The sequence below is a fragment of the Sparassis crispa genome (genome assembly GCF_003851025.1).
Source record: "Sparassis crispa DNA, contig_000013F, whole genome shotgun sequence".
In the NCBI taxonomy this organism is placed as follows: Eukaryota; Fungi; Basidiomycota; class Agaricomycetes; order Polyporales; family Sparassidaceae; genus Sparassis; species Sparassis crispa.
Genome location: NW_020939760.1, coordinates 197,716 through 221,699, shown reverse-complemented (window position 1 = coordinate 221,699; position 23,984 = coordinate 197,716). Strand labels below are relative to the sequence as shown.

The 23,984-nt window shown below is 53.6% G+C and overlaps 6 protein-coding genes across 6 annotated transcripts; 3 read left to right on the top strand and 3 right to left on the bottom strand.

Moving 5' to 3' along the window:
• Positions 1 to 345: 345 nt before the first annotated feature.
• SCP_1400770 (Retrovirus-related Pol polyprotein from transposon TNT 1-94) lies at positions 346 to 5,035 on the top strand (the record flags this gene model as incomplete). The annotated part of the gene is made up of 5 exons (XM_027763784.1): positions 346 to 353; positions 417 to 732; positions 782 to 950; positions 1,020 to 1,620; positions 1,696 to 5,035. The coding sequence occupies 5 exons, from the start codon at positions 346 to 348 to the stop codon at positions 5,033 to 5,035; spliced, it is 4,434 nt and encodes a 1,477-aa protein (XP_027619585.1).
• Positions 5,036 to 7,455: 2,420 nt separating this feature from the next.
• SCP_1400760 (ADP-ribose pyrophosphatase) lies at positions 7,456 to 8,079 on the top strand (the record flags this gene model as incomplete). The annotated part of the gene is made up of 1 exon (XM_027763783.1): positions 7,456 to 8,079. The coding sequence occupies one exon, from the start codon at positions 7,456 to 7,458 to the stop codon at positions 8,077 to 8,079; it is 624 nt and encodes a 207-aa protein (XP_027619584.1).
• A 1,089-nt stretch (positions 8,080 to 9,168) lies between these two features.
• On the bottom strand, positions 9,169 to 10,528 carry SCP_1400750 (hypothetical protein; the record flags this gene model as incomplete). The annotated part of the gene is made up of 3 exons (XM_027763782.1): positions 9,169 to 10,319; positions 10,367 to 10,424; positions 10,490 to 10,528. The coding sequence occupies 3 exons, from the start codon at positions 10,526 to 10,528 to the stop codon at positions 9,169 to 9,171; spliced, it is 1,248 nt and encodes a 415-aa protein (XP_027619583.1).
• A 1,701-nt stretch (positions 10,529 to 12,229) lies between these two features.
• SCP_1400740 (hypothetical protein) lies at positions 12,230 to 12,586 on the bottom strand (the record flags this gene model as incomplete). The annotated part of the gene is made up of 1 exon (XM_027763781.1): positions 12,230 to 12,586. The coding sequence occupies one exon, from the start codon at positions 12,584 to 12,586 to the stop codon at positions 12,230 to 12,232; it is 357 nt and encodes a 118-aa protein (XP_027619582.1).
• Positions 12,587 to 13,239: 653 nt separating this feature from the next.
• On the bottom strand, positions 13,240 to 19,995 carry SCP_1400730 (hypothetical protein; the record flags this gene model as incomplete). Its single annotated transcript, XM_027763780.1, has 18 exons — positions 13,240 to 13,407; positions 13,460 to 13,744; positions 13,793 to 13,948; positions 14,555 to 15,239; positions 15,287 to 15,398; positions 15,448 to 15,639; positions 15,692 to 16,083; positions 16,136 to 16,281; positions 16,335 to 16,679; positions 16,735 to 17,553; positions 17,602 to 17,857; positions 18,214 to 18,304; positions 18,391 to 18,499; positions 18,547 to 19,098; positions 19,149 to 19,325; positions 19,373 to 19,584; positions 19,639 to 19,844; positions 19,898 to 19,995. 18 exons carry the CDS (start codon positions 19,993 to 19,995, stop codon positions 13,240 to 13,242), a joined length of 5,001 nt encoding a protein of 1,666 aa, XP_027619581.1.
• Positions 19,996 to 20,514: 519 nt separating this feature from the next.
• SCP_1400720 (hypothetical protein) lies at positions 20,515 to 23,717 on the top strand (the record flags this gene model as incomplete). The annotated part of the gene is made up of 9 exons (XM_027763779.1): positions 20,515 to 20,688; positions 20,737 to 21,032; positions 21,082 to 21,207; positions 21,257 to 21,372; positions 21,424 to 21,603; positions 21,650 to 22,093; positions 22,146 to 22,600; positions 22,653 to 22,823; positions 22,881 to 23,717. 9 exons carry the CDS (start codon positions 20,515 to 20,517, stop codon positions 23,715 to 23,717), a joined length of 2,799 nt encoding a protein of 932 aa, XP_027619580.1.
• Between the last annotated feature and the right edge of the window lie 267 nt (positions 23,718 to 23,984).

Here is a 23,984-nt window from a genome sequence, read left to right as displayed (position 1 = left end):
CCGTATAGGCAGACCCAGCCCAGGGGATCTAGATCATGTTTGAATAACGCCGGCTTCGTCTTCTTGACATCCCGTTAAAACCAAGGTTAACGAACGGGACTTGAAAACCCGGCATGGGTGTTTGTAATGGCGGGCCTTGTGTTGTAGATACAATTTCGTGTAGTCCTCTCACTCCTTCATAGTTAGTTTCCTAATCGGGCACGGACGCTCGCGTAGTATACACGCTCGCTACACGTTTCGTTTCCCTCAGTCCTTTTGCTATTGACATCGGATTGAGGGTAAGCTACATTCCTATACTATACATTAGTTACTCATGCTGATCTACCTGTAGGACTGATTCAGTCCATGTCTAGGTAGATAACTGAGTCCTTTTGCTATTGACATCGGATTGAGGGACTGATTCAGTCCGTGTCTAGTCTTCAACAGGTTACGAGCCCCGAGAGGCAGCTAAAACGCGCACTCGACTCGCCAGCCGAACCTCCCACACGAGACCGCAATGAGCGGCGAATGACGCAACCCCTGGAGCGGACGCTCGTCGCCACGCGGGCGCTCTCCGACTCCTCCACCTTTGCGCAGAGCCTACTGGGACGAACCCGGCATGCCTACCGGCGGTCACAGGCCGCGCGCGAGACCGCAGTGCAGCGGAGAAAATCTGTACGCGCAGTCTTCACCACGCAGATCCGCGGCACCTTCGAGACGGCCCACGCTGAGCCCGAACGCAGGCGGAAGGAGGTACAGGCCTTTGGGAGAAGGCGGAGCAGAGCACTGGACCCTGCACAAGGATACCGACCACTCTTCGCACATGAACCTTACGAAGCTCCCCCACAAGCTCACGCCGACGAACTACGTATCGTGGATGACGACGATGGAATCAACGCTCGACACTATCGAACTCTTCGAGTACGCTACCGGAGAAGTTCCCGAGCTCGATCCGGATGTCGACGAGGCGCGTGCGCGACGCTGGAAGCGCGCGAATGCCTGCGTCTGACTCATACTCGCGTCGAATATGACCGAGGAAGTCGTGTCGCAGATCAGCCACCTCACGGTCGTGGCACAGGTCTGGCAAGAAGTGCGACGACTATTCGCAGGCGAAACCCTTACCGACTGGACACTTCTTATCACCAGTCTCGTCACGACGAAGTATGCCGATGGCGAAGATCTGACCCTTCATATTGCAAAGATGAAAGCATACCGGCGAGATCTCATCCTCATGTCCCGAAATATCCCTGACGACCTCTATGCTTGTTTCATCCGAATCTCTATGCCACAATCCTGGAACTACGTATTTTCTGGCCTTTCTCAGTACTACACATCTTCTGAGATCGAACGATGTCTGAAGGAAGAATATGCCATACGACAGAACCAGCAATCGACAGCGCGAGCATACAATGCCAAGCAGCAGTCCGGCAAGCGATTGAAGAAGGAATACAAACCAGGCGACCCCTTCTGCAAGAATTGTGAACGGCCCGGTCACTACATCAAGGACTGCTGGTCGAAAGGGGGTGGAGCTGAGGGGAAGGGACCACGTAGTAAGAAGAAGGAGAAGAAGGATTTGGAGAAACAGGATGCGAAGGGGAAGGAGCGAGTGAACGAGGCGAAAGAAGACTCCGACCATCTCTCGTGCATGGCGGCACCCGGCTCATCCTCCCGATTCACCTGAATTCTTGACGGCGGATCTACCACTCACATCTGCAGAACGAAATCGGCCTTCGTTACATTCACGCCTTCGAGCGAGACAATCGGCGGCATTCGGAAGACAGGACCTCAACTTGAGGTGCACGGGAGAGGTGATATCCTCATCCTATGCCACGTTCATAGCGGAGACCAGCACATCGTCACGCTACGAAATGTATGCTACTGCCCGGACGCACGTGACAATATTATCTCGGAGAGCCGTATGGATCAGAAGGGACTATCAATCCACAAGCAGAATGGCCTGGTAGCTGTCCAGAACTCGAATGGGAAGGTTATCATGGAAGGTGCGCGACAACGTGACTTATATGAACTCGACTGCGCAATCGCCCCTCCATCCTCCCATCCCTCTGAGATCTCATTCGCCGCCCAACTTTCTCCATCTGATAGCGAGCTTTGGCACCGCCGGCTTGCTCATATCGGACAGGGCAGTCTCCAATACATGGTAAAGCACGCCCTTGTCACAGGACTCAATCTGAAATCCATAGAGACACTTGGCCCATGCGACGGCTATGCGAAGGGGAAGCATCACCAAGCACCCTTTCCGAAGCAAGCCACCAATCGTGCTACAAGCATTCTCCATTGCCTCCACATGGATCTTCAAGGACCATTTGACCTATCCATCACCGGCTATCGCTACACACTCGCTGTCGTTGACGACTACAGCCGCAAGGGATGGAAGGCTTTCCTGAAGGCCAAAAGCGATGCGACTTCGGAGATCAAGGATTTGATCGCACGCCTCGAGACATTCTCTGACAAGAAAGTCAAGATCGTTCGATCTGATGGTGGTGGCGAATTTATAGGCAACGACCTCCAGACATATTTCAAATTGAAGGGGATCAAACACGAGACTTCCGCTCCACACACTCCACCACAGAACGGCGTAGCCGAGCGCTATAACCAGACGACACATGAGCACGCCCTCTGCATGTTGCAAGAAGCGAACATGAGCTCGGGTTTTTGGCCTGAAGCCCATGCATATGCATTGCTTGTCCGCAATCGAAGTCCTACAAGAGCCCTGGTTGAATCCACGCCCAACGAGAAATTCTATGGCCAGAAACCAGATGTCTCAACCCTTCGCATTTTTGGAGCACGCTGCCATGTTCGCGTTCCACCCGAATCCCGAAAGAAGCTTGATGCACACTCGCTTGATGGCATTTTCTGCAGTTTTGCACCTAATCAGAAGGCGTACAAGATCTGGATCCCTTCGAGGCACAAGTTTATGGTATCTCGAGATGTTATTGTCTACGAGAATGTCCCAGCAATGCCCGATGATGATGACCAAAACCCTGCTTTGAGCGAGGGGGTGACCGCAAGTAAGTCCACTCAAAGCAATAGTCCTGATAAGGCTGTTGGCAGAGAAATTTCCGCGACATCACCACCACATCCTCCAACTCCTCAGGCTTCGGCATCACCAGCTTCAGCGCCAATTCCTACACCGCCTGAAAATCAGCCATCCACTGCATCAGCACCCACTCCCGCCAGTACTCCCGCACCAGCACCAATGCCCGCACCAGCTCCCGCACATCTCCGACGTTCAGAACATGTCACGCGCCCATCTTGGATCAAGCAAGCTGCCGAGAAACAGCAGGCACAAGAACAGGCGATGAAGACACACAACAAGGCGATCAAGGAAGCACGCACACTGCGGAGACAAATGAAGGTACAGGCGAGGACAGCTCCAGAACCCATACCAGAGGACGCCACAGTCCCAACGACACCCGAAGGTGATGTCGCGCAAGTCGCCTATATGGCGGCATTTGGCACGGACACACCAATGAATTTCTGTGAGGTGACGAAGTGCTCGGAGGCCGATAACTGGTGGACAGCAATGCACGAAGAGATCGACATGCTGCAGAGGCGTGGTACATGGGTACTCGAGGACTTGCCACCTGGCCGGAAAGCCATCGGCAACCGCTGGACATATGTTATCAAGCGTGGCCCACAAGGCGAGATCCTACGATACAAAGCCCGACTTGTTGCACAGGGATTTTCACAGATTCCCGGCATAGACTTCAATGACACATTTTCCCCCACCGTTCGACTCAAATCTCTTCGGGCGATCTTACATCTCACCGCTGCACATGGATGGCATCGTGGACAGGACGACATGACTGGCGCGTTCTTGCACAGCAAGGTTGACGTTATCATTTATATGCAGCAGCCTGTCGGATTTGACGACGGTACTGGACGTGTTTGTCGCTTACTGCTCAGCTTGTATGGTCTTAGGCAGTCATCCCACCTCTGGAATGAGTACATGGATGGCCAACTGTCAACAATCTCATTCCATCGACTGATCTGCGATAGTGCCATCTATGTTCGTCGTACAGAAACTGGTGCGAATTCCATCCTGGCGATCCATGTTGACAATACCCTCAGCTTCTCAGACTCAGCAGAGGAGCTTGCTTCTGTCCGAAAGCAGCTTCACAGTATCTTTGAGATGAAGGAGGAGGATCCCAACTGGTTGATGGGTTTCGAACTCATTGACAATCCCCAGGAACATACTGTCTCCATCTCGCACCGCCAGTACATCTCCACCATTCTCAGACGCTTCAAAATGGAGGATTGTGTTCCTGTACCAACCCCCATGGAGTCCAGTCTGCACCTCTCAGTTCACGATGCACCGTCGACACCAGAGGAGATTGCGGAGATGAAGAAACGGCCGTATCGCGAACTTGTTGGCGCCCTGACCTGGATCTCGGTCATCTCGCGCCCTGACGTAGCGTTTGTCAGCGCACACCTCGCGCAGTTCAATGCCAATCCCGGCAAGAGGCATTGGGAAGCCGCGAAACGAGTGCTTCGATATCTCGCGGGCACTCGCGACCTTCGGCTCGAATTGGGAACTGCGGACGAGGAAGGCGACACGAATGAATTGGTCGGCTATACGGACGCGGACTGGGCGCGCGACGTTGACACTCGACGCTCCGTCTCGGCATACATTTTCCAGCTCGGCAACTCATCAATAGCCTGGAGCAGCAAACGCCAGACGACCGTTGCCTCATCATCAACTGAGAGCGAATATATGGCCTTGTCTTATGGCGCGAAACAGGCACTGTGGTACCGGCGTTTCCTCACGGAAATTGGACTCACTCTCGAAGGAACCCCTACCGCACTCCTAACAGACAATATGGCTGCCAAGGACATTGCGAAGGATACCCGTCACCATGGACGTACCAAACACATCGATATACAGCACCACTTCATCCGCGAGCGCATACAAGACGGAAACTTCAATGTCGTTCACTGTCCCACTGCAGCAAACATTGCTGATGGACTCACCAAGCCCCTGGACAAGGAGCCATTTTCCAAAATGGTTTCTGATTTAGGACTCTCACTCCATTGAGGGGGTGTGTTGTAGATACAATTTCGTGTAGTCCTCTCACTCCTTCATAGTTAGTTTCCTAATCGGGCACGGACGCTCGCGTAGTATACACGCTCGCTACACGTTTCGTTTCCCTCAGTCCTTTTGCTATTGACATCGGATTGAGGGTAAGCTACATTCCTATACTATACATTAGTTACTCATGCTGATCTACCTGTAGGACTGATTCAGTCCGTGTCTAGGTAGATAACTGAGTCCTTTTGCTATTGACATCGAATTGAGGGACTGATTCAGTCCGTGTCTAGTCTTCAACACCTTGGTCGAAAACGAAACCACGAAACTGTTCCTTGAGATTGCTCATGCACTTGCAGTCTCTGCACATCTTATCTCGTGGGACCGGAGCAAGCGGTCGTTGAGGAGGTCTTCCACAAGACCCTGGGCCACCAGTGGCTGTATCACAGACTTTGTCGGTGATAGTGACCCTCGAACACGACGGACAGGACAGTGAATAAGCCCCAACGATGCAATATCGGCTGGCAAGTCGCGTCAGTGAGCAGTCTTGGAATTTCGACGGGAGTGTAGACTTACCACTCGCTCATCCGCCACTCGTTGTCCGCACCGAGAACCCAGTCCCCGCTACGGATGCATCCGCCACATGGCCTCGCTGGATGCACGTTGGTCTTTATGCCAAGCCAGCGGAACCCATCTGTGTCACATCCACAGGAATCGAATTTCTTCCCTCTCTTGATAACATGGCTGCACGCGTATTCGTCTTCCTCGTAATAAGACTTGCACCGTCTGCTAGAGCAACTCCTGCATCAGCATCGTTCATCGAAAGCAAACAAAAGTAGGTGCAGATCCATTACATACCATATAACCCAGCCATTGTGTAGAAATTGGCCCTTTTTAAGACTCATGGAGAATGGAGCATGCCCAGTCGTGATCAAGTAAATTTCACCATCTGTCGAACCCTATGATATCCGCCGAAGTGCCCCATGAGAAAATGCTGTAGTAGCTGTAACCTAGAAGTTGACCAGAAGTATCATACCAGCGTAGCAATCGGCATTCACCGTGTGTCGGTAGCCTGCATCTGAATGTGGGTCGATTCAGAAGACGTGACAAGAGGGGAAAAGCTGCCGGCACTCAGCAGGGAAAGATGCTTATTTATATGCTCTACCACGTGTCAAGCTACTGAGCTGGCTTGATGAGATTGGACGCCTACTGCAGCCTGATCTGCATATGGTCTCACCCGCTAAGAGGACTGCTGCATCACAGGTTATGCTTAGTGCTCTTGGGGCATTCCCCAAGCTGCACCGGCTAAGCTGATCCAAACTGCGTGATTACAACTGATGGGTCACCTATGAATGTATCTTTTCACGTAGGTGGCTGACTCAGAGGTACCTCGAAGAATTTTTGCGTCATTAATGTTATCGAGTATTGGCCAGCTAGCTAGTCGCCTTGGTGGCTTGGACGAGCGAGCTCCTGAGTAGGCTCACGTGCACTGTTGATAGAGCGCGGGGGATAGGCGAATGTGTGGCTGTGGAGACGTTGTATCTTAGGGAGTATCAGCTCGTTCGGCTGTGAAGTTGCCTTCGAATACCGCAAATGGACAGCCCAAGGAGTCAATTATGTTGCGAGATTGGCAAAAGTGCATTGCACTGAGCTTACAATTCGCACTAATGTTATCGAAAAATCGACCAGCCAGCCAGCCAGCCAGCTAACCAGCCAGCTAGCGTGCCGAGTACTTCTACTCGATTGGCCAGCATACTTGGTTGTATTCCGCTCGTAGCGCCACTTCGTTCCAGGCAACAACGCCATTGAAAAATGTTTATGCAGAGTGGTCTCAGCGTGACTTGCCTCAGCGACGCATGTACGAATCAGCCACCGCCGCGTAGTCCACCTGCAGCCTGCTATGCAGAATCCCTGGAAAGATTTTCAACCAAGGCTGCGAGCAGGTCTGGCGGTAAGCCGACCTGTCTAATAGCTGGGTTGACAAGGCTGGTCTCTGCTGGTAGTGACTGTGCCATTGCATCCTTTGTGATGCAGTAAGATTGAGCGCTGCTATGTTCGTTCGACTAATGGATCGGTGGATCCAGCGGATCTCCGTGCTGCCGATATGGTGAATCTCCTTTGAGCCACCGCCGGCGAACTAGTAGACGAGGGTCTCCTGGCTTCTGGGCTCTACTCAGCCTGAGGAGGAGGAGGAGGAGGAGGAGATCTAAAATTAGAAGAGACAGCTCAGGCTGATCTTACACAAAGCTGCCTCGGTGCGTAGACGGCTGCCTGCATTCAATATTGCTGCTCACAAGTATAAATGCCGCAGGTCCACCGCTTTCTGAGAAATGGCCATTCTTCATCGCACCACCTCCTCCTCTCAACTTCACGCACAGACGAACTGTTCAAATTTCTACCTAGAGAACTCTTCTACTCTTTACTTCACAATGGCTTCACCTACCCCATTCATCCTTCATACCGAGAACTTGACTCCCAAGTCATTCAAGGTTGAGCTCCTCAATATCACCTATGTGGGAAGAGATGGAAAGGAACACCCCTGGACAACCGCTTCACGCAAGCCTTGTGGTGCCAGTGGCATTGATGCCATCCTCATCCCCAACATCATTCGTCGACCCAACCATCCCCCTGCTATGGCACTTGTGATCCAGTACCGGCCACCGACAGAGGCCGACTGCGTCGAATGGCCCGCGGGCCTTATCGAAGTTGGAGAGACGCCTCAGGATGCAGCTATTCGAGAGTTCAAAGAGGAGGTAGGATACGACGGGGGCCGTGTCGTCCACACCACTCCTACCGCTGTTGCCGACCCTGGCATGAGCACCGCCAATTTGCAGTTTGCAACCGTGGAGGCTGACGTTAAAGAAGGCGACCAGCCTCCTGTCCAGAATCTACAGGATAACGAAGATATTGTGGTCAAACATGTTGCACTTGACGATCTGTACGATGAACTCGTCAAGTACGCGGAGAAAGGCCTCGCGATTGACGCGAGAGTGCTTACCTTCGCCATGGGCTGGAACAAGCACAAGGAGTATTCATCTGCTGGGTTGTGCTGAAGGTAGCCGTTTATAAACGGGACAGGGAGAATGGGGGGATGAGAATGGATAAACATCAGCATCGCACAAATGGTCTTATCATGGGATAGCTTTCCTAGCTTGTGTTCTCCTTTCTTTAGGTGGCCATGGGCCTCCGAACTCTGATCTAGAGCAATAAAAATGAACCTCTCGACTTCTATATACTATTTTTGTGCATACCGTCGTGAATTTTGCATGTAAAACCCGCTGTGTTCACTCAGCGCTCCACGTCCAGCAAAAAGTTCCTACTCTTGTCAAGTCGCGATGAGTTGTGCAGCTCTTGAATTCGCTTGTCAACCGTACGCCATAAGGCCTCTAAGAAATACAATGTAAGTGTGCAAGCATGTGCTATAGATAAGAAATAGCACCCTCGAGACGTGATCAACTTGACTCCCGTGTGCTACAGAGCCAGCCTGGCTTCAATAAAGAGTGGTCGCTAGACAACATTGCGGAAGTAGCACGAGGTACTGTAACCGAGGTGACATGGAATGGTGGTAAATTTTTTTTGCGCCCTGTTAATGTTATCGAAAAATCTACCAGCCAGCCAGCCAGCCAGCCAGTCGTGGGGGTCGCCGACTAAGTGACCTTCTCTGCCAGTGACATTCGAGTTACTGCCACTCTAGGCAGATTTCGGTATGAAAGAGGCTCCACTGTTAGGCAGATTTGGCCAGGCAGCAACCATACTAGTGCCGTACGTCCTCCATACAGCAAAAAATGGGCCCAGGGGTACAGCAAGTGTGCCTTGTCGGGCTTAGATGCAAGCGAACCAACCCCAGCATAATGCACCGCGACCAGTAGTCTCTTACAGAATGGCAGTGCATGAAAGCCACACTGCGGTCCAACAGCATGGCTTGGCGGGGTTAAAATACGCATCTACGCGATTGCCAAGGCTGCCTAGAGCTACACTACTGCATTTTCAACGGGGCCACTCCATACACTGATCTCTACGGTAGTCATGCATCTGCAGTTGCAGAAGCATTACGGGTGTCACTATTGTGGAAGAAATAGCAAAAATTGCTAAAACCTAAATTGAAAATTGCAAAAATCACAATGTGTAATCTATCCAGATAGCTAGTTCTTCAAGGTCAGTTTCATCAAGCGCATCAACTGGTGCTTCTGATCCTTCATGTACTCGTGATCATCCACGAACATCCACATGTTCCCCGTGTTACTGTCGCGGAACTCGATGAGCTCATCTCCGTCGTCGTCGACTCTCAAAAACCACTTCACGCGCCTAACGGGGAGAAGCGAAGAATGAAGCTGCACCAGGGCTGCCACCCAATCAAACAAGACGATATCTCTCAACGTGCCTGTCTCCCTAGTGAATCGTTCAATCATGGCCATGATCGATGGGGAGTTCTGGAAGACTTCCTTGAGCTCGCTCTGACCCAGCTGGAAGGGACAACCCTTGCAACACTCGGTTGGCACGATGGTGAACTTGATGGGTTTGTCGCTGACAAATTGAACGAATTCCTTTGCGGAATTATGGTCCAGATGGTCATTGAAGTTCCTTTTGACTACATTCAGCTTGCCTTCCGTGTAGAACACCATGGCGCAGACATCAGAGACCGGGAGCTCCCGAACGAACTCAAGAGCTTCAGTGAATGGGCCTCCAATTGTGAGAGAGGAGCTAAATTCGCTCTCTCGCTTGAGTTTGATAAGGTCGCTGAAGTCGTGAAGAATCGTTCTTGGCTCCTCATATCCAAAGTATTCAGCTTGGCGATCAATGTACTCGTTGCAGACGGCAAGAAGCTGCTTCCGGTGCTCATCTCCTGCCGGTTCATTCTCTGCAGCATAGTACTTGTCCAGTTCGGCCGCGTTGAAGTCGTAGGAATAGTCCGGGACATGGAGCGGGTGATGAAGGCCCACGATAACTTTATCCAGCGACGATTTGGTCCAGTAGAAGTCGTAGTTTGAACGGGGGATGTCTTGCTTCTCAAAGAATGACGCGAACCGAAACGCGGTGAGGACCATGTACATGTGCGCATCCTGCCTCACGTATGGCACCGAAAAGTCTGCATCCTTGCTGAAGTAAGGCCACATATCCCCGTTGAGGTGCTTGGCCCATTCCGGGTCTTTGGTGAGGGGATAGACCATACGCTTTATCCTGACCACATCCTTGATCCTGTTGAAATCTTTGCCATATCGCTTGGCTTTGAGGTCCAGGACCCGGGGCGAAAGGACGATGGGAGTGACACTGCTCGGATCAACTTCACGGCCGCCTTGAGGATCTCAAGACAGCCCATTCAGTCATGTTTGTGAACTGGACTCCCATTTACCCTGACATTGTCATGAACTGGACAGCCAGCGGACGTCGGCCCATCGGTCTGTGTAAGGAGCTGTCAGCGATCGGCTCATGGCGATGAAGGGAATGCTGGAGCGATGGGCCCACCGCCATAGGAGTATTTCTGAGCGATCGGCCCACCACCATGATGCAACTATTATACAGGCATGGGCCCACCGCCGCGGTGATAGTTCTGAGTGATGGGCCCACCGCCATAGGTGTATTTTTGAGCGATCGGCCCCCTGCCACGGGGCTATTATACAGCCATCGGCCCACTGCCATAGGTAGTGTTCTGAGGGATCGGCCCACCACCACGGGGCTATTACACAGCCATTGGCTCACCGCCATAGGTAGTGTTCTGAGCGGTGGGCCGACCGCCATAGGTAGTGTTCTAAGCGATCGGCCCACCGCCATAGGGATATTTCTGAGCGATCAGCCCACCGCCACGGGGCTATTGTACAGCCATCGGCCCACCGCCATTGGAGCTGTTCTGAGCCATCGGCCGACTGCCATAGGTAGTGTTCTGAGCGATCGGCCCATCGCCACGGTGCTATTATACAGCCATCGGCCCACCGCCACCGTGGTAGTACTGAGCGATGGGCCGACCACCATAGGTAGTGTTCTGAGCGATCGGCCTACTGCCATAGGTATATGTCTGAGCGATCGGCCCACCGCCACGAGGCTATTATACAGCCATCAGCCCACTGCCACCGTGGTAGTACTGAGCGATGGGCCGACCACCATAGGTAGTGTTCTGAGTGATCGGCCCACCACCACTGGGGCTATTATAGAGCCGTCGGCCCACCGCCATATGTAGTGTTCTGAGCGATCGGCCTACCGCCATAGGTATATTTCTGAGTGATCGGCCCACCGCCACGGTGCTATTATACAGCCATCGGCCCACCGCCATAGGTAGTGTTCTGAGCGGTGGGCCGACCGCCATAGGTAGTGTTCTGAGCGATGGGCCCACCACCATAGGTAGTGTTCTGAGCGATCGGCCCACCGCCATAGGTAGTGTTCTGAGCGATTGGCCCACCACCACGGTGCTATTATACAGCCATCGGCCCACCGCCATAGGTAGTGTTCTGAGCGGTGGGCCGACCGCCATAGGCAGTGTTCTGAGCGATCGGCCTACCGCCATAGGTATATTTCTGAGCGATCGGCCCACTGCCACCGTGCTATTATACAGCCATCGGCCCACCGCCATTGGAGCTGTTCTGAGCCATCGGCCGGCTGCCATAGGTAGTGTTCTGAGTGATCGGCCCACCACCATAGGTAGTGTTCTGAGCGATCGGCCTACCGCCATAGGTATATTTCTGAGTGATCGGCCCACCGCCACGGTGCTATTATACAGCCATCGGCCCACCGCCATAGGTAGTGTTCTGAGCGGTGGGCCGACCGCCATAGGTAGTGTTCTGAGCGATGGGCCCACCACCATAGGTAGTGTTCTGAGCGATCGGCCCACTGCCATAGGTAGTGTTCTGAGCGATTGGCCCACCACCACGGTGCTATTATACAGCCATCGGCCCACCGTCATAGGTAGTGTTCTGAGCGATGGGCCGACCTCCATAGGTAGCGTTCTGAGCGATGGGCCCACCGCCATAGGTATATTTCTGAGCGATCAGCCCACCGCCACGGTGCTATTATACAGCCATCGGCACAACCCCATAGGTAGGGTTCTGAGCGATGGGCCGACCTCCATAGGTAGTGTTCTGAGCGATCGGCCCACCACCACAGGGCTATTATACAGCCATCGGCCCACCGCCATAGGTATATTTCTGAGCCCATAAGCATGGGTCACCTGAAATATCTGACTAGCCTGGGCATAGCTGAGTTATTTGCCTTGCCCTAGGTTGTCAACTGGGCTCGTATCGTGTCCGTGTCATCTTGGTGAAGCATGGGTGGGTGAAGGAACATACCAGATGATTCGTCAGGGAGTAGCATAGGTGGATGTATGAAACATGGAGATTGGTCGGGGGGAAGCATGGGCGGATGTATGAAACGTGGAGATTGGTCAGGGGGAAGCATGGGCGGATGCCACACCTGGTTGCCCGAGCCAAGAAGTAGACCATACGAAGTGAACGGATTGTACCCGAAGTCAACCGAAGAGCACAAAGTAGACGAGGATGCGGACGTGTGCAAATCAGCGTACGAGCCGAAGGACACCACAGAAGAAGGGGGCTCCGACGCCGAGTCGTTGCTCATGCGGCACCTCTTGCTCAGACCTATCGGCCCACCACCATAGGTGTAGTTCTCAGTGATCAGTCAACCGCCATGGGCATATTTTTCAGTGATTGATCCACCGCCTAACAGGGCAATGATGGAGCTACCGCTGGCCAATAATTTCCACGTAATCCACCCATCATTCCCTCCAATTCTGGTTAGCTCACTATCAGCTCTCCTTGCAGTATCACACTCTCTCCCACTGTGGGAAGGGTTGGCGAACTGTGGTGAATATCCTTCGCCATCTGAACATGGAGTTCAGAATGACTTCGCCAAACTCTCCCAATTGGCATTGGCGTTTCGAGACATGCATCAGATACAATTTGGGATGTGCCCTTCTGGGTAGAGTATGTGGAGACGAATGGCGGTCCTTTCCACCGTGAGTAGGGTTGGCGAACTGTGGTGGATATCACTCGCCATCTGAACATGCAGTCCAGAATGACTTCGCCAAACTCTCCCATGTGGCATTGGCTTTCGAGCCATGCATCAGATACCATTGGGGATGTGCCCTCCTGAGGAGAGTATGTGGCTACTATGTTTCGCCTTACCACACCAGGTACATTGCCCAGGTTCAAAGACATGACAACCTTATATTCGACACACTACAGCACGAACGGACGCCTGGCATTGGGCGATTACATTCCTAACTCACGCAGCTGCCGCGTCGCCTCCTGCAGCTCTTCCAGCACCACATCCAGGTTCTGATCTGTCCTCTTGTGCAACCAACTAGTGAGGTTCGCGACGCGAAAATGCAGCTGTTCAAGCTGCACCAGTGTAGACTCGGAGACGGTGTACACCTTCTCCTATGTTCTCGAGGTTCAGCAAGACTGTAAGGTGCTAGAACGTACCACTCACCCAGGGATCACCAAGTTTGTACCACCAGGCCTCCATAGGGCTCCCCGCCGGCCCAACCTGACGATCCCATTTCCACCAGTAGTCGGGTGAATCCTCGAGTAGGTTCTTAGGACGAGGAACGAGGGTGGTGGGGCGTGGAATCGCCTTGACGTCAATGCTGATGGGGCGCAGAACTTCGCGATTGAAAGTGCAGACGGTGAGGACACTGGCGATAACTCCGCCATGGTCAATATGGTCAGCATGACCCGCCAACGCGAGGTCACCACAGATACCCCTGATGGCGAACTGCACAGGACTCAGCAGGGTCAGGCGATATCAGCAAGAAAGGCGTACCATCTCCCGGCGCAAGCCTTCCTCCCAACGGACCTTGGTGAAGTGATCTGGGTCAGGCTCCAGTGCCAGAACAGCTTCTTGGATCCTCCAAGTGTAGACTTCCAACTGCAACCTCCCTCTGGAGAACAGGCAGGGGCGCGCATCTGATGTTGAAGACTGGGCAGACATGACGGTGAGTGGATGAGCCGAGGTTGATATCTGATCGACCTTATCTGATGTCTGATGTCATGCGATTGGAGAGCACATGCCGAGATGAAGCCCTCAGGCGAGGATGGAGGTCACTTCGCCAAATGTGATATTGGTGAGTAGGAATTACACACATGACGATCACTACATCGATATAGCAAACATGAATATGCGTACACCCCAGTGAACCCTGACTCAAAGCACATTTTCATCGCCCGCCCTTTCGTCCTCAATGTCCAGGGCGAGGATGTGGCTGAACACGTCAGTGGCGTGGCTGGCGAAGGTCCGCCACATACTCACTTGCCTGGCGGCATAGCAAACATGACCCCGCCAGGAAGGATCCGTCATCTCGAGCCAGTGAGCCCATCGTTCCACATTCCGCTTGAAGGTGGCTATGGTCCAGGCCATTTCCGAGTGGACCAAGACACGCTCCTCCCTCCATCTCTCATATCGAGCTCTGGCACGCAGCCAATTCACTCTATAGACTGGAGGGTAAATTAGCAGGAGGCCTAGAGATCGATCGGACAATTACGAACACTCGTCCATCCATTCTGATGAACCTCAATCTCCAGCGACATCCATGGTCCAGAACCAAGCCAGGTTGACGTTCCTGAGCCCGGAGGTGCTAGCCTCGATGACGGCAGTCTTCACGTGCAGGTCCTTCTTATCCAAAGGGCGATAGAGGGCCAAGTCTTCATCGGTGGCGCCCAAGCGCATAATGGCGCGTCGGTTGGCGGAATAGAGCCTGGCGCAGGCCAAGACGGTCTGATCGGCAGCATGAACCTCCGCCTGTGCACGGGTCATGGTTCCGACGCTGTTGGCAGGACGAACCCTCTTGCGGTAGAGGTAAGACTTCAGTCCAAGCGCCATGCGAAGCTCGTGGAGGATGTCATTCATCAGGCCTTTGCGCAACTCCAACTCTTGGGCCGCCAGGGTCTGGAGCCCGTTGGCGATGGCGGCCACGAATCCGATCTGCGAAGGTAAATTCAAGGAAGCTTGCTCGGGTGGAATCGCATCCTCGCCATACTCAGCGTCCTCCGGGTGTATTTGAAAAGGATTCTCATCCAAGGAATCCCAGAGCGCACCATCGTCACGATCTTCCATGGCGGGAACGTCCTCCAACCTTCCCATGAACTTCTCAGAGCGACGTTGGAATGTGAGAATGCTGACTTCGAGGCGCTGACGGCGCTCGAGAGTCTTGAGGTCCTCCGCCACGCTCGGATTTTGACCCGCCTTGCGGATATCATTCGCAAGCTTAAGCCTGAAGGCCGTCAGAGCTGTATTTTTGTAAAGACGAGGCAAACTCACTGTGCTTCTTGAATTTTGAGGCCAGTCGACAACCATCCGGCGGTGCCCTTCTCCAAGCCCTTGGCGGACTCCTCGCCCACCAGTCTGAGTTGGGTGAGATCTTTACCCGGGGCTTGCATTCACGTCAACTACATGCCACACGATGATGGAAGGATACTCACCCTTCCTGAGCTGGACATCGAAGGTGTCCATAATCTTCGGATCATTTTGGCGAGCCTCCATAGCGTCGTCGTACTCCTTCTGCCATGCCTCAAGGACCTCCTCATCTGTGGATGCAGATAAAGCTTCAAAGGACTCCTTGCTTCTTGGGAAGCCCAGGAGCACGCATTTCCACTTTGTCATCAAGGTTGGCACTGTAGGCAGCATAAGGCAGGTGGCAAATAGGGAAGGAGGAACCAGGCTCACCCATGCGAGTCGTCTTCTTCCAGTTGGAGTCATTCATGTGATCGTCAAGGACTTCTTGGTGGTGAGCTCGGGTCATGCCCCTGGTACTGCCTGAGACCTCATTTGTGGGCGCCCACAGGGTCTCGATGACCTCGCCATCGACCATACCAGCGCCAACTATAAAGTTGGGCGAGAACCGTTGGAAGCAGCAATCTTGGTGTCCGTGCACATGAAACAAGCCGATGCCTTGGTCTATCTTGAGCTCGAAGGGCATCCTCAGATAGGCGCTGTGGCGGAAACGTTTGCGGACATGGACGCCATACTGGCACATGATGTCGTACATGACGAGGACGAGGGTGATACCGGTGAGGGTCAGGAGCGCATTGCTGAGAGAGTAATCCATATTCATTTGTCTGCAGAGGGTGCGTCGGTGAGAATGAATCATGACAAGAGACATATGCGAACCTTTCTCCCTTCTGGAAATCGACGACAGTATGAGGGACGAAGAAACCATGTCTGGCGCAAGCAGTGGCCCCGATTCCTGTGGCGTCGAGGTTGGCGCGATCCACATTGGCCTGATTGACAGCGCGGTGCTCATGACAAGTGGAGCGCTGGTGGGCTTAGGAGTCAAGGGCAGAAGAAGAACGTGCAGCCAGACACGCACCTGATGGGACTCCATGGCCACCGCCAGATGAGCCTTGTAATCCTCTTGGCCGACCATGAATGCCTGGCCATCACTGAGGGCGACGTCCTCCTCAGGGTGCTTCATCTTCATGTGCTCTGCACTGAAATTGCCATCCATGACAAAGCCGCATTTGAACTTCCACTGCACTGGATCCGCTTGCCAATCAAAAGGCAGGTTGAGCCCAGGCTGGGGACAGGCGGGACAAAAGATGGCGAGGCCACCCTTCTCCACAGGACGGAGGGCATCGTGTGAGAAGCCGTGCCACTTGCGATATTTGAGTTGGCGCCATTGGCGGGACACCCGCATCAGCTCACGATAACGGTCCTGGCGAGGAACTGGCATGAACGGTTGGGCCATGGGAATGCATGTGAACACTTACAGGAACAGTGCCAGGGAAGGCATTGCTCGTGACCCGTTTGAGCTTGCTGTAGTAGTTCAATGCCGCCGTCTTGCACTCTTTGTTCTCCAGAAGGAAATCATCGAGGACGGCGAATGTGAAGGCGGTATGGGGATCCTTGACGGTACCAGGGTAAAGTCCCATTTGAAGAAGCTGCATGTCACACTCCACTGCCATCTCACACTGGCACCAGTCAACGCCGATATGGTGAACGCCAGAGATGTCGACAATGACTATGATCCGATTCCCGTAACTGTCACGGCGAGGTGGCCGGGAGAGCACCGGTGGCACATCTTCCTCCCAAGTGGGATCGGGAGCATCGTCAGTTTGCCTTGCTTCACCATCAAGGGTGCCTGCCAGAGGTGCAAAGTTGAATGGGACCTCGCCATCATCTGAGATCTCGCCATCATGTGCATTTAGGTCTTCATTGGAGGCATTCCAGAAATCGGACCCCGGGGCCACCACCGGTGCAGGGTTGTTATGTGCTGTGAAGGCGCCCAGAGGGCAGGGATCTCCGCCATGCCCCAAATGGATGCAGACGCCAACCCGATACAGTGATGCCGGCTCAAAATACTGACCCTGCCAATGCTCTATCCGATGGAAAGGAGCACGCTGATGGCCATTACGACAGCAGTCAGTACAGGTGAGCGGTCTGCCCATACAGTCCAGGCATCGCCACCGTCCCTCGCCAACCTTGCATTCCGCACAGTTTCTGGGCTCAGGCGGGGCTTCCATCTCGACAATGGCATGAAGATAGTCATCACGGTGGGGTATCCAGTCCCTCATGAAGTCATTCTGGGTCTATCGCGCATGGTCAGACCGTCAGATGGTCATGGTGGGAGTGCCCACCTTTGTCTTCTGAGCCGCCGGATCCAGCTGAATCGGCACACCTATGTTGCCCAGGACATCGCCATCATCCAAGTTAAACAAGGGGCCTGAAGCTGGAGCCTTCCATGGACTTTTGGAAGGCGATGGCACGTTTGAACCCGTGGGCATGGGCAAAGGTACGTCCACATAGCGTACTCCCCTAGTGGTCTGCTTAGCTACCTTGGTCACAAACTCAACCTCGTCATCCAGGTCTACAACGAGCCTGCTTTTGTTGCGTCTGCTCATGGTTCAGGTCAGTGGGGAGTCGTATTGCAAACTCATCGATGAGCATTGTGTCCCTATCGCACAACACAACACGTGCAAATCACACACGGTCTTGCTGCCCACCAGACTACTCATTAAGGTGGTTAAGAATGGCTGCAATGCCTGGGCCTTATCACCTCGTGGTCTCTTTAGGCACCAAATCAGCGTTATGCAGATAAGGATGCCATGTTGGCGAGAGGTCCGCCAATTGTATGTCGCTCTCAGTGCTAACTTTGCCTTGACTCGGAGTAGCATAATGCTCAAAAGGGAAACATGCACTTGCACCGTGCGCTCGCCAACGCTGCCGCCATCTGCCCCACTAGCACTCACAACTTCTCAACCGAACACATTTCGCCACCATCTCCGCCAACTTCGAGGTCCGCCAACCATATGCTGCCATCAGTGATAACTACACCTTGAGCTGAACACTGTCGAGATGTGAAATGCACACTCATACCGCACGCTCGCCAACCTTCAGCTAGGATTCGGAAATTCGAAACTCCATACATTTCGCCATCACCTCCGCCAACTTTATCCCGCCAATGAAGCTGCCATCGACAGTCTCCATCCCCTGCATAGTGTTCTCGTCTTCATCAGTCTTTGGCATGATGTCCCTCTAATAAGCGAGCCAGTTAGGACCTGTTCTGAGTTAGGAATGCAGACTCGGTGGTGAACTGTGCACATGCCAATGTGTGAGGCGTAATATGAAGCTTGCATCCAGTGGGGCGCCGGAATGCCTAGCCTGTTCTGGACACCCTCTCGCATGAAGTATGCATAGACGAGCCTTTTGCCATCTGCTCGAGTGATGCCATGACGAATCGCCTTTCCACAGAAGGCTATGACAGTTCCAGGACTATAATCGATGGCGACACGCATGGCGGGGAACTTCAACCACGCGCAAGTGTAGTTGCCCAACGTCGCCAACAGGTCGTAGAAGGTGTATCTTGTCTTGCTATCTCGGTGGAAAGGAGTTTCCCGGTTGGCGATCACCTGGAGCGCATTGAATGGCGACGACCAGTTCAGCGCCATCTCTCGCAATTCTGGGTCTTGCTGGATCAAACCCAAGCACTGGCGTCCTGCGGCATATAGTGTTGGGTGAACGACGGCCAGGATGGCGCCCAGCAATGCGGAGGAGTCATGAATATCACGCAGCCAACTTCTTCCGCCCTCAAGCTTCAGGCTGGCGGAGGTCTCCAGCCTCCCAGACTCCATATGCTGCAAAGGCTGTCCAGACGCAAGGCAAATGGCGTGGCGAGGAGACCCACCTCTCTTACTTGTTGGAACCAACCTGGCGAGAGACACAAGGAGCCCGCTGGGAATTGGGCACACTCCTCAGGAGGCAAGAAGTACAACGGGTTGTGTCGCCAACTGGCGGTGGTGCTGGAAGGCTTACTGGCTGCTATTGCTGGGTGTAGGGCCCTGGTCGCTTGGAGCATCTTCGTCTGACAAATTTGTCAGATCACAGCGCAAGGCTGGGCAAGCCACTCACCTGGCGGTCTGGTATCAACACTCTTGGAAGTATCCAAGCCAAGATGCGTCCGTGCATGTCCACGAGGGTGGCGGGCTGGTCTATGCGTATTTCGCTCTCACCAAAGGGAGGAGGCCACTTCCATTCCAGTTCTGCCTCGAGGACTTCATTCTGCCCCGTGGGCTGAATCGAAAGGCTGTCGCAATATCTATCAATGTCCCACTGCAGCCTTACTATTAAAATGGCGTGATCAGTGTGATCAGACCTGCGGCAAGACTAATGACTACCAGGATTACGGATGGCCTTCACAAGAGCATCTGCAATGCCATTGCACTCCAATAGGAGGGCGGATGGCATGGACGGAGGCACTTCTATAGATGGCGCAGAATGGGCTGCATGAGTGGCCAGATGGAGCTTTCGGCGGAACATGAGCTCCAAGACTCCTGCTATCTGATCGGTCAGTGGCATGGGTGACAGATTGCTCATCTTGATACTGTCTGCCAATCAATGGGACGATTACAGCATGCATCGGTTGAAGGAACGCACAGGTGTATGGCGGGCTCAGGCGGTTGGCTTGCAGATGCAGAGGAGAATGTAGGAGGGGCCAGAATGGCAAAGAACAGTATGCATTCATCTGCCTGCATATTGCTTGCAAGCACGTCCCTTGCACATCTCACATGTTCATCATGCCGCTGAGCCGGACATGATGCCGCCATGCCGGATCACGGGCCGGGTGGTCCGCCATGTCTGGGCCCTTCGTCACTGCCATCTAATTGGCCGAGCCTAACTCCGAGGAAGCCCTTTATCCCACAGATTGGCATGCAGATGATCGCCAGATTGCCTCCGCCCAGCATTCGTGAGATGAAGTTGGCGTGGTGTGCTCTGCCATAGAAGCAGCATTCAACATTGCCTTTCACCAGGCATGAATGCTAGTGCATACCTACTACCACCTCCCGCCACTGCGAAAAATACACATACAATGCTTCAGCAGTCACCACACACCATGGCGAGGAGGGTAATTGGTGTAAGCCCAAATGGGCCATCAGCACGTGCATGTTGAGTTGTGGGCGGCCGATGAGGAAATGGACAGAGCGCTGCCCGTTGAACTATCGACCCCCTTCACTGCCCCAACACAAAAATCTCATCCTCGACATCAAGAAAGCATGCCAGCGAGATTTGTAATTTTGACGGAGCATCAGCCCATACTCTCTGAGAAGCTGCGGTCTTATGACATGGCAGATGCCAAGGGACGCAAGACTCTGGTTCAGAGCTTGCGCCAGAAGCTGAAGACACAGTTTGTCGACACGTCAAATTATGACGACATCATTGTGGAAACTGTGAGCAGTGTTTCATGTCTGTGAGGTCCCCACTAACTCTCACCGCAGAAAATCCGAGAGTGGCTCAATAACCACGCCCGCCATGCGCAGGAGAAAGCGACGAAAAAGCGTATGCATGTTTCTGGCAAGCCCAATGCCTTCAAGGTGTGGGATGCGCTGGAGAGGGACAAGGTGACTGAGGCCGCGCGAGCACTCGCCGCAGATAAGGGTTGCAATGTCTCCAAGGTGTGGAGAGTCGCACGGAGTGCCGAATGGGCAAAACTGTCCGAGGAGGAGCAGAAGGTGTATGAGGAAAAGGCGGAAAGTTGGCGCAATGGCACTCTGGATGATAAGACGAAAATGAAGTGCGTACCTCCTGTCACGTAGCATAAGGCAAATCCTGACCTAAGACAGGCTGAGGGAGCAGCGAATGATGCAATATCTGAAGAAGTTTGCCAAGACTATGTGGGACACCATGGGCATTCGCATGGCATTCATGCTAGCATATCCAAAGGAAGCGGGGAGTCTGAAGGTAGAGATGTGAGCATAGACCGTCCGACTGTCACCATCTGCTAACCCCCGAGTGAAGGGTGGAGGTCAACCACGCCATCACCAATGGAACTCCATTCGGGGCCTATCCTGGGTGGCTGCGTGCTTACCAGCCTCTAGCAAAGGTGTTCTCTGAGTGGGCCAAAGGCGAATACGGTAAGAAGACCTCAGTTGCATTGTCGCTGGCACACTGACCTGATTCCTTAGGTGTGACTGAGACTACGGTGACGGTGAAGAAGACACCTGCCGATTGCATGCAGGCCATGGACAAGATTCAGTTGATGGCCAACGGTTTTCCTCTGCTCCCGTCGGTGCCCGAAGGTATGGCGGAAGCGCCTCTCAAGGTGATGAAGGTACAAGTTCGAGACTTCATGAATCATCACTACGGTATGACACTCCCACTCGGTGTTGAGAGATGCTGACCAGTTTACAGCATTGGCGAAGGGTGTTCGGAACTGCAAGTCGCCATGGACGAAGCTGAACAGCATAGATGACATCAATGAGGTTATTCCAGCGGAGATGCTACCTGAGAACTTCCAGTGGATTGATCCCTCAAAGATGACAAGTGTTCCCGTTCGTGCCCTCCTCGACCACTGGCGGGCATGCCAAGAGGAACATGGACCTGAGCAGACCATGCGATTCACCCAGTACTTCGACAAGGATGGCGAAGCTGCTCCCGCCAAGTATGATCCTCTTCCACCACTTGATGGATCAGCACAGGCATTAGAAGAAGGATCTGAACATGAGGTCCAAGAAGCACTCACACCGAAGAAGGCGGGGAAGGCGAAGAAGAAGGGTAAACCTGTGCGCAAGGTCACGGGAAAGGCGGCATCGAAGGCGACAAAGGGCAAAGCGGCCCCTGGCGGAGCCAAAGGCAGTGGGCGTAAACGCAAGATGAAAGATGCATATGACTCGGAAGATGATGCCAGAAGCAGCCAAGACTCTGATCGGAGTTCGCCAGATATACCCAGCATGGCTTCCGAAGAAGATACGGCCAGCGATGAAGATTCAGGGGATGGCGAATAAAGTGAAGGGCAAGGCAGTCGCCACCACCAATGGACGTAAGGCTAACAATGGCGGTGCACCTCAAGCGAGTGGTAGCGGCGGTGCCAAGACGAAGGCAAAGCGAGGTCTCCAAGACCTTCCTCTGGGCGAACTGCACAGATTTGACACAGAGGAGACCGATGAAGCATGGAGTGAACTGGAGCCCAGTACAAAGGAGCTCAGGCTTGAGCTTCAAGGCCGAGCCCCGCGTCTCACTGGCGGGAGTACTGTGGGGAGTACTGTGCCCCACCTCGTCAAAAGGAGAGACGTGTTTCTCGCCACCCTTTCCGTCGAACCGCGATACCAGGATATGCTGAAGCAAGTCAAGATTGCGACTGTGGTGAGCTCCTTTCGTGGGGATTCATATACACTATTGATCATCCGTCATATAGCCCCAGGTGTATCGTTTCGCCAGGTATGATCCGATTCCCTGGAGTGAATGGTCGTATGGCCAGCGCTACCTCCCGCCGTCATTTCATGCGGTGGACAACTTTGACATCGTCGAGAACTGGTTGGGCGACAAACCATGGCTGACAAAATATCGGTTCTTACATCCACAGGGTGTACAACAATCTGCACTCATGATTGGTATGGCGCTGAGGGACCTCACATGATCTCAGTTCATTGAGGAGGGCGAACCGACCAACCTTCCTGACTATGTGGTGAACTCGGCGATCTCATTTGACACAGTAGAGCAGCTGCTTCGCTGTTGCGAGATCATTACCTTGGACATGGTGGAAGGGAACGTCACCCATGCCATGGTGAAGCCAGTGAGCAAGCCTGCCATACGCGGTGCCCCACAAGGTGGCGATGGCCTTGGGGGCCAGGAGGAGCAGGAAGGTGATGCCTCTGCAAGAACTCACGATGGCGCTGCTACTGCTGCCAAAGTTCACAAGGCTCACCAGCCTGCCCCCATGGCTGACAAACCAATCATTCCAAGTGGAGGAGACGAAGGGCCGAGCCAGGAGACCAGTGGTGGGGCCTCTAACAATGGCGAAGAGGACGATGCACACTTGTCCGTACCTAGCAGTGGTGCTGAACGACCGCCACCGCCTCCGTTTATACCTAAGACGAGGAAGGCCGCAGCCACGGAAGACCGTCCGTCAGGTCAAGCCAAAGCGCTCCAGGGAAGGTCGATCACCGATGCCCTTCAGAGTAATATCCCCGGCAGGATCACTCGCAGTCAGCGTCAAGCGATGGATGAGTCGCCCGCCAAGAATACCCGCAGTCAGCATCCACTAGGAGCTGTGAAAGATTTGAAGAAGCTTCCTGATCCAAAGTGGGAACGTCAACCAGCACGTCCCGAGCCCGATGGTGAAGACAGCTCTGGCGAAGACAATCCGCCACCTCGGAAGCGTGGACGTGGTACTCGGGACGAGTTGGTAGTGGCCTTGCCGAGGAAGAAGAATGCGAGGGCCGAGGACTCGGATGATGGTGACAAGCCTCCCGCAAAGTGAAGACGAGCTCTGCCTCAGACCCCGGAGGTCAAGGACAAGGGAGAAACCAAGCTGAAGCCGGTCCGTCTGGGGAAAGCAGCCACCAAAGTGAAAGAGAGTGGCCAAGTTGGCGCAGGTCGCAAGACCCGCAGTGGCGGCACCAGACCTTGACAATATAACTCCAGTTCAAAGTAGACTCGTAGGCTTCCACATTGTTTAATGTGACCCATAGATCTACATAGGTAAAGCCATGGAGATGGTGGCAATGGCGAGGGGAGTTGGCGAGAA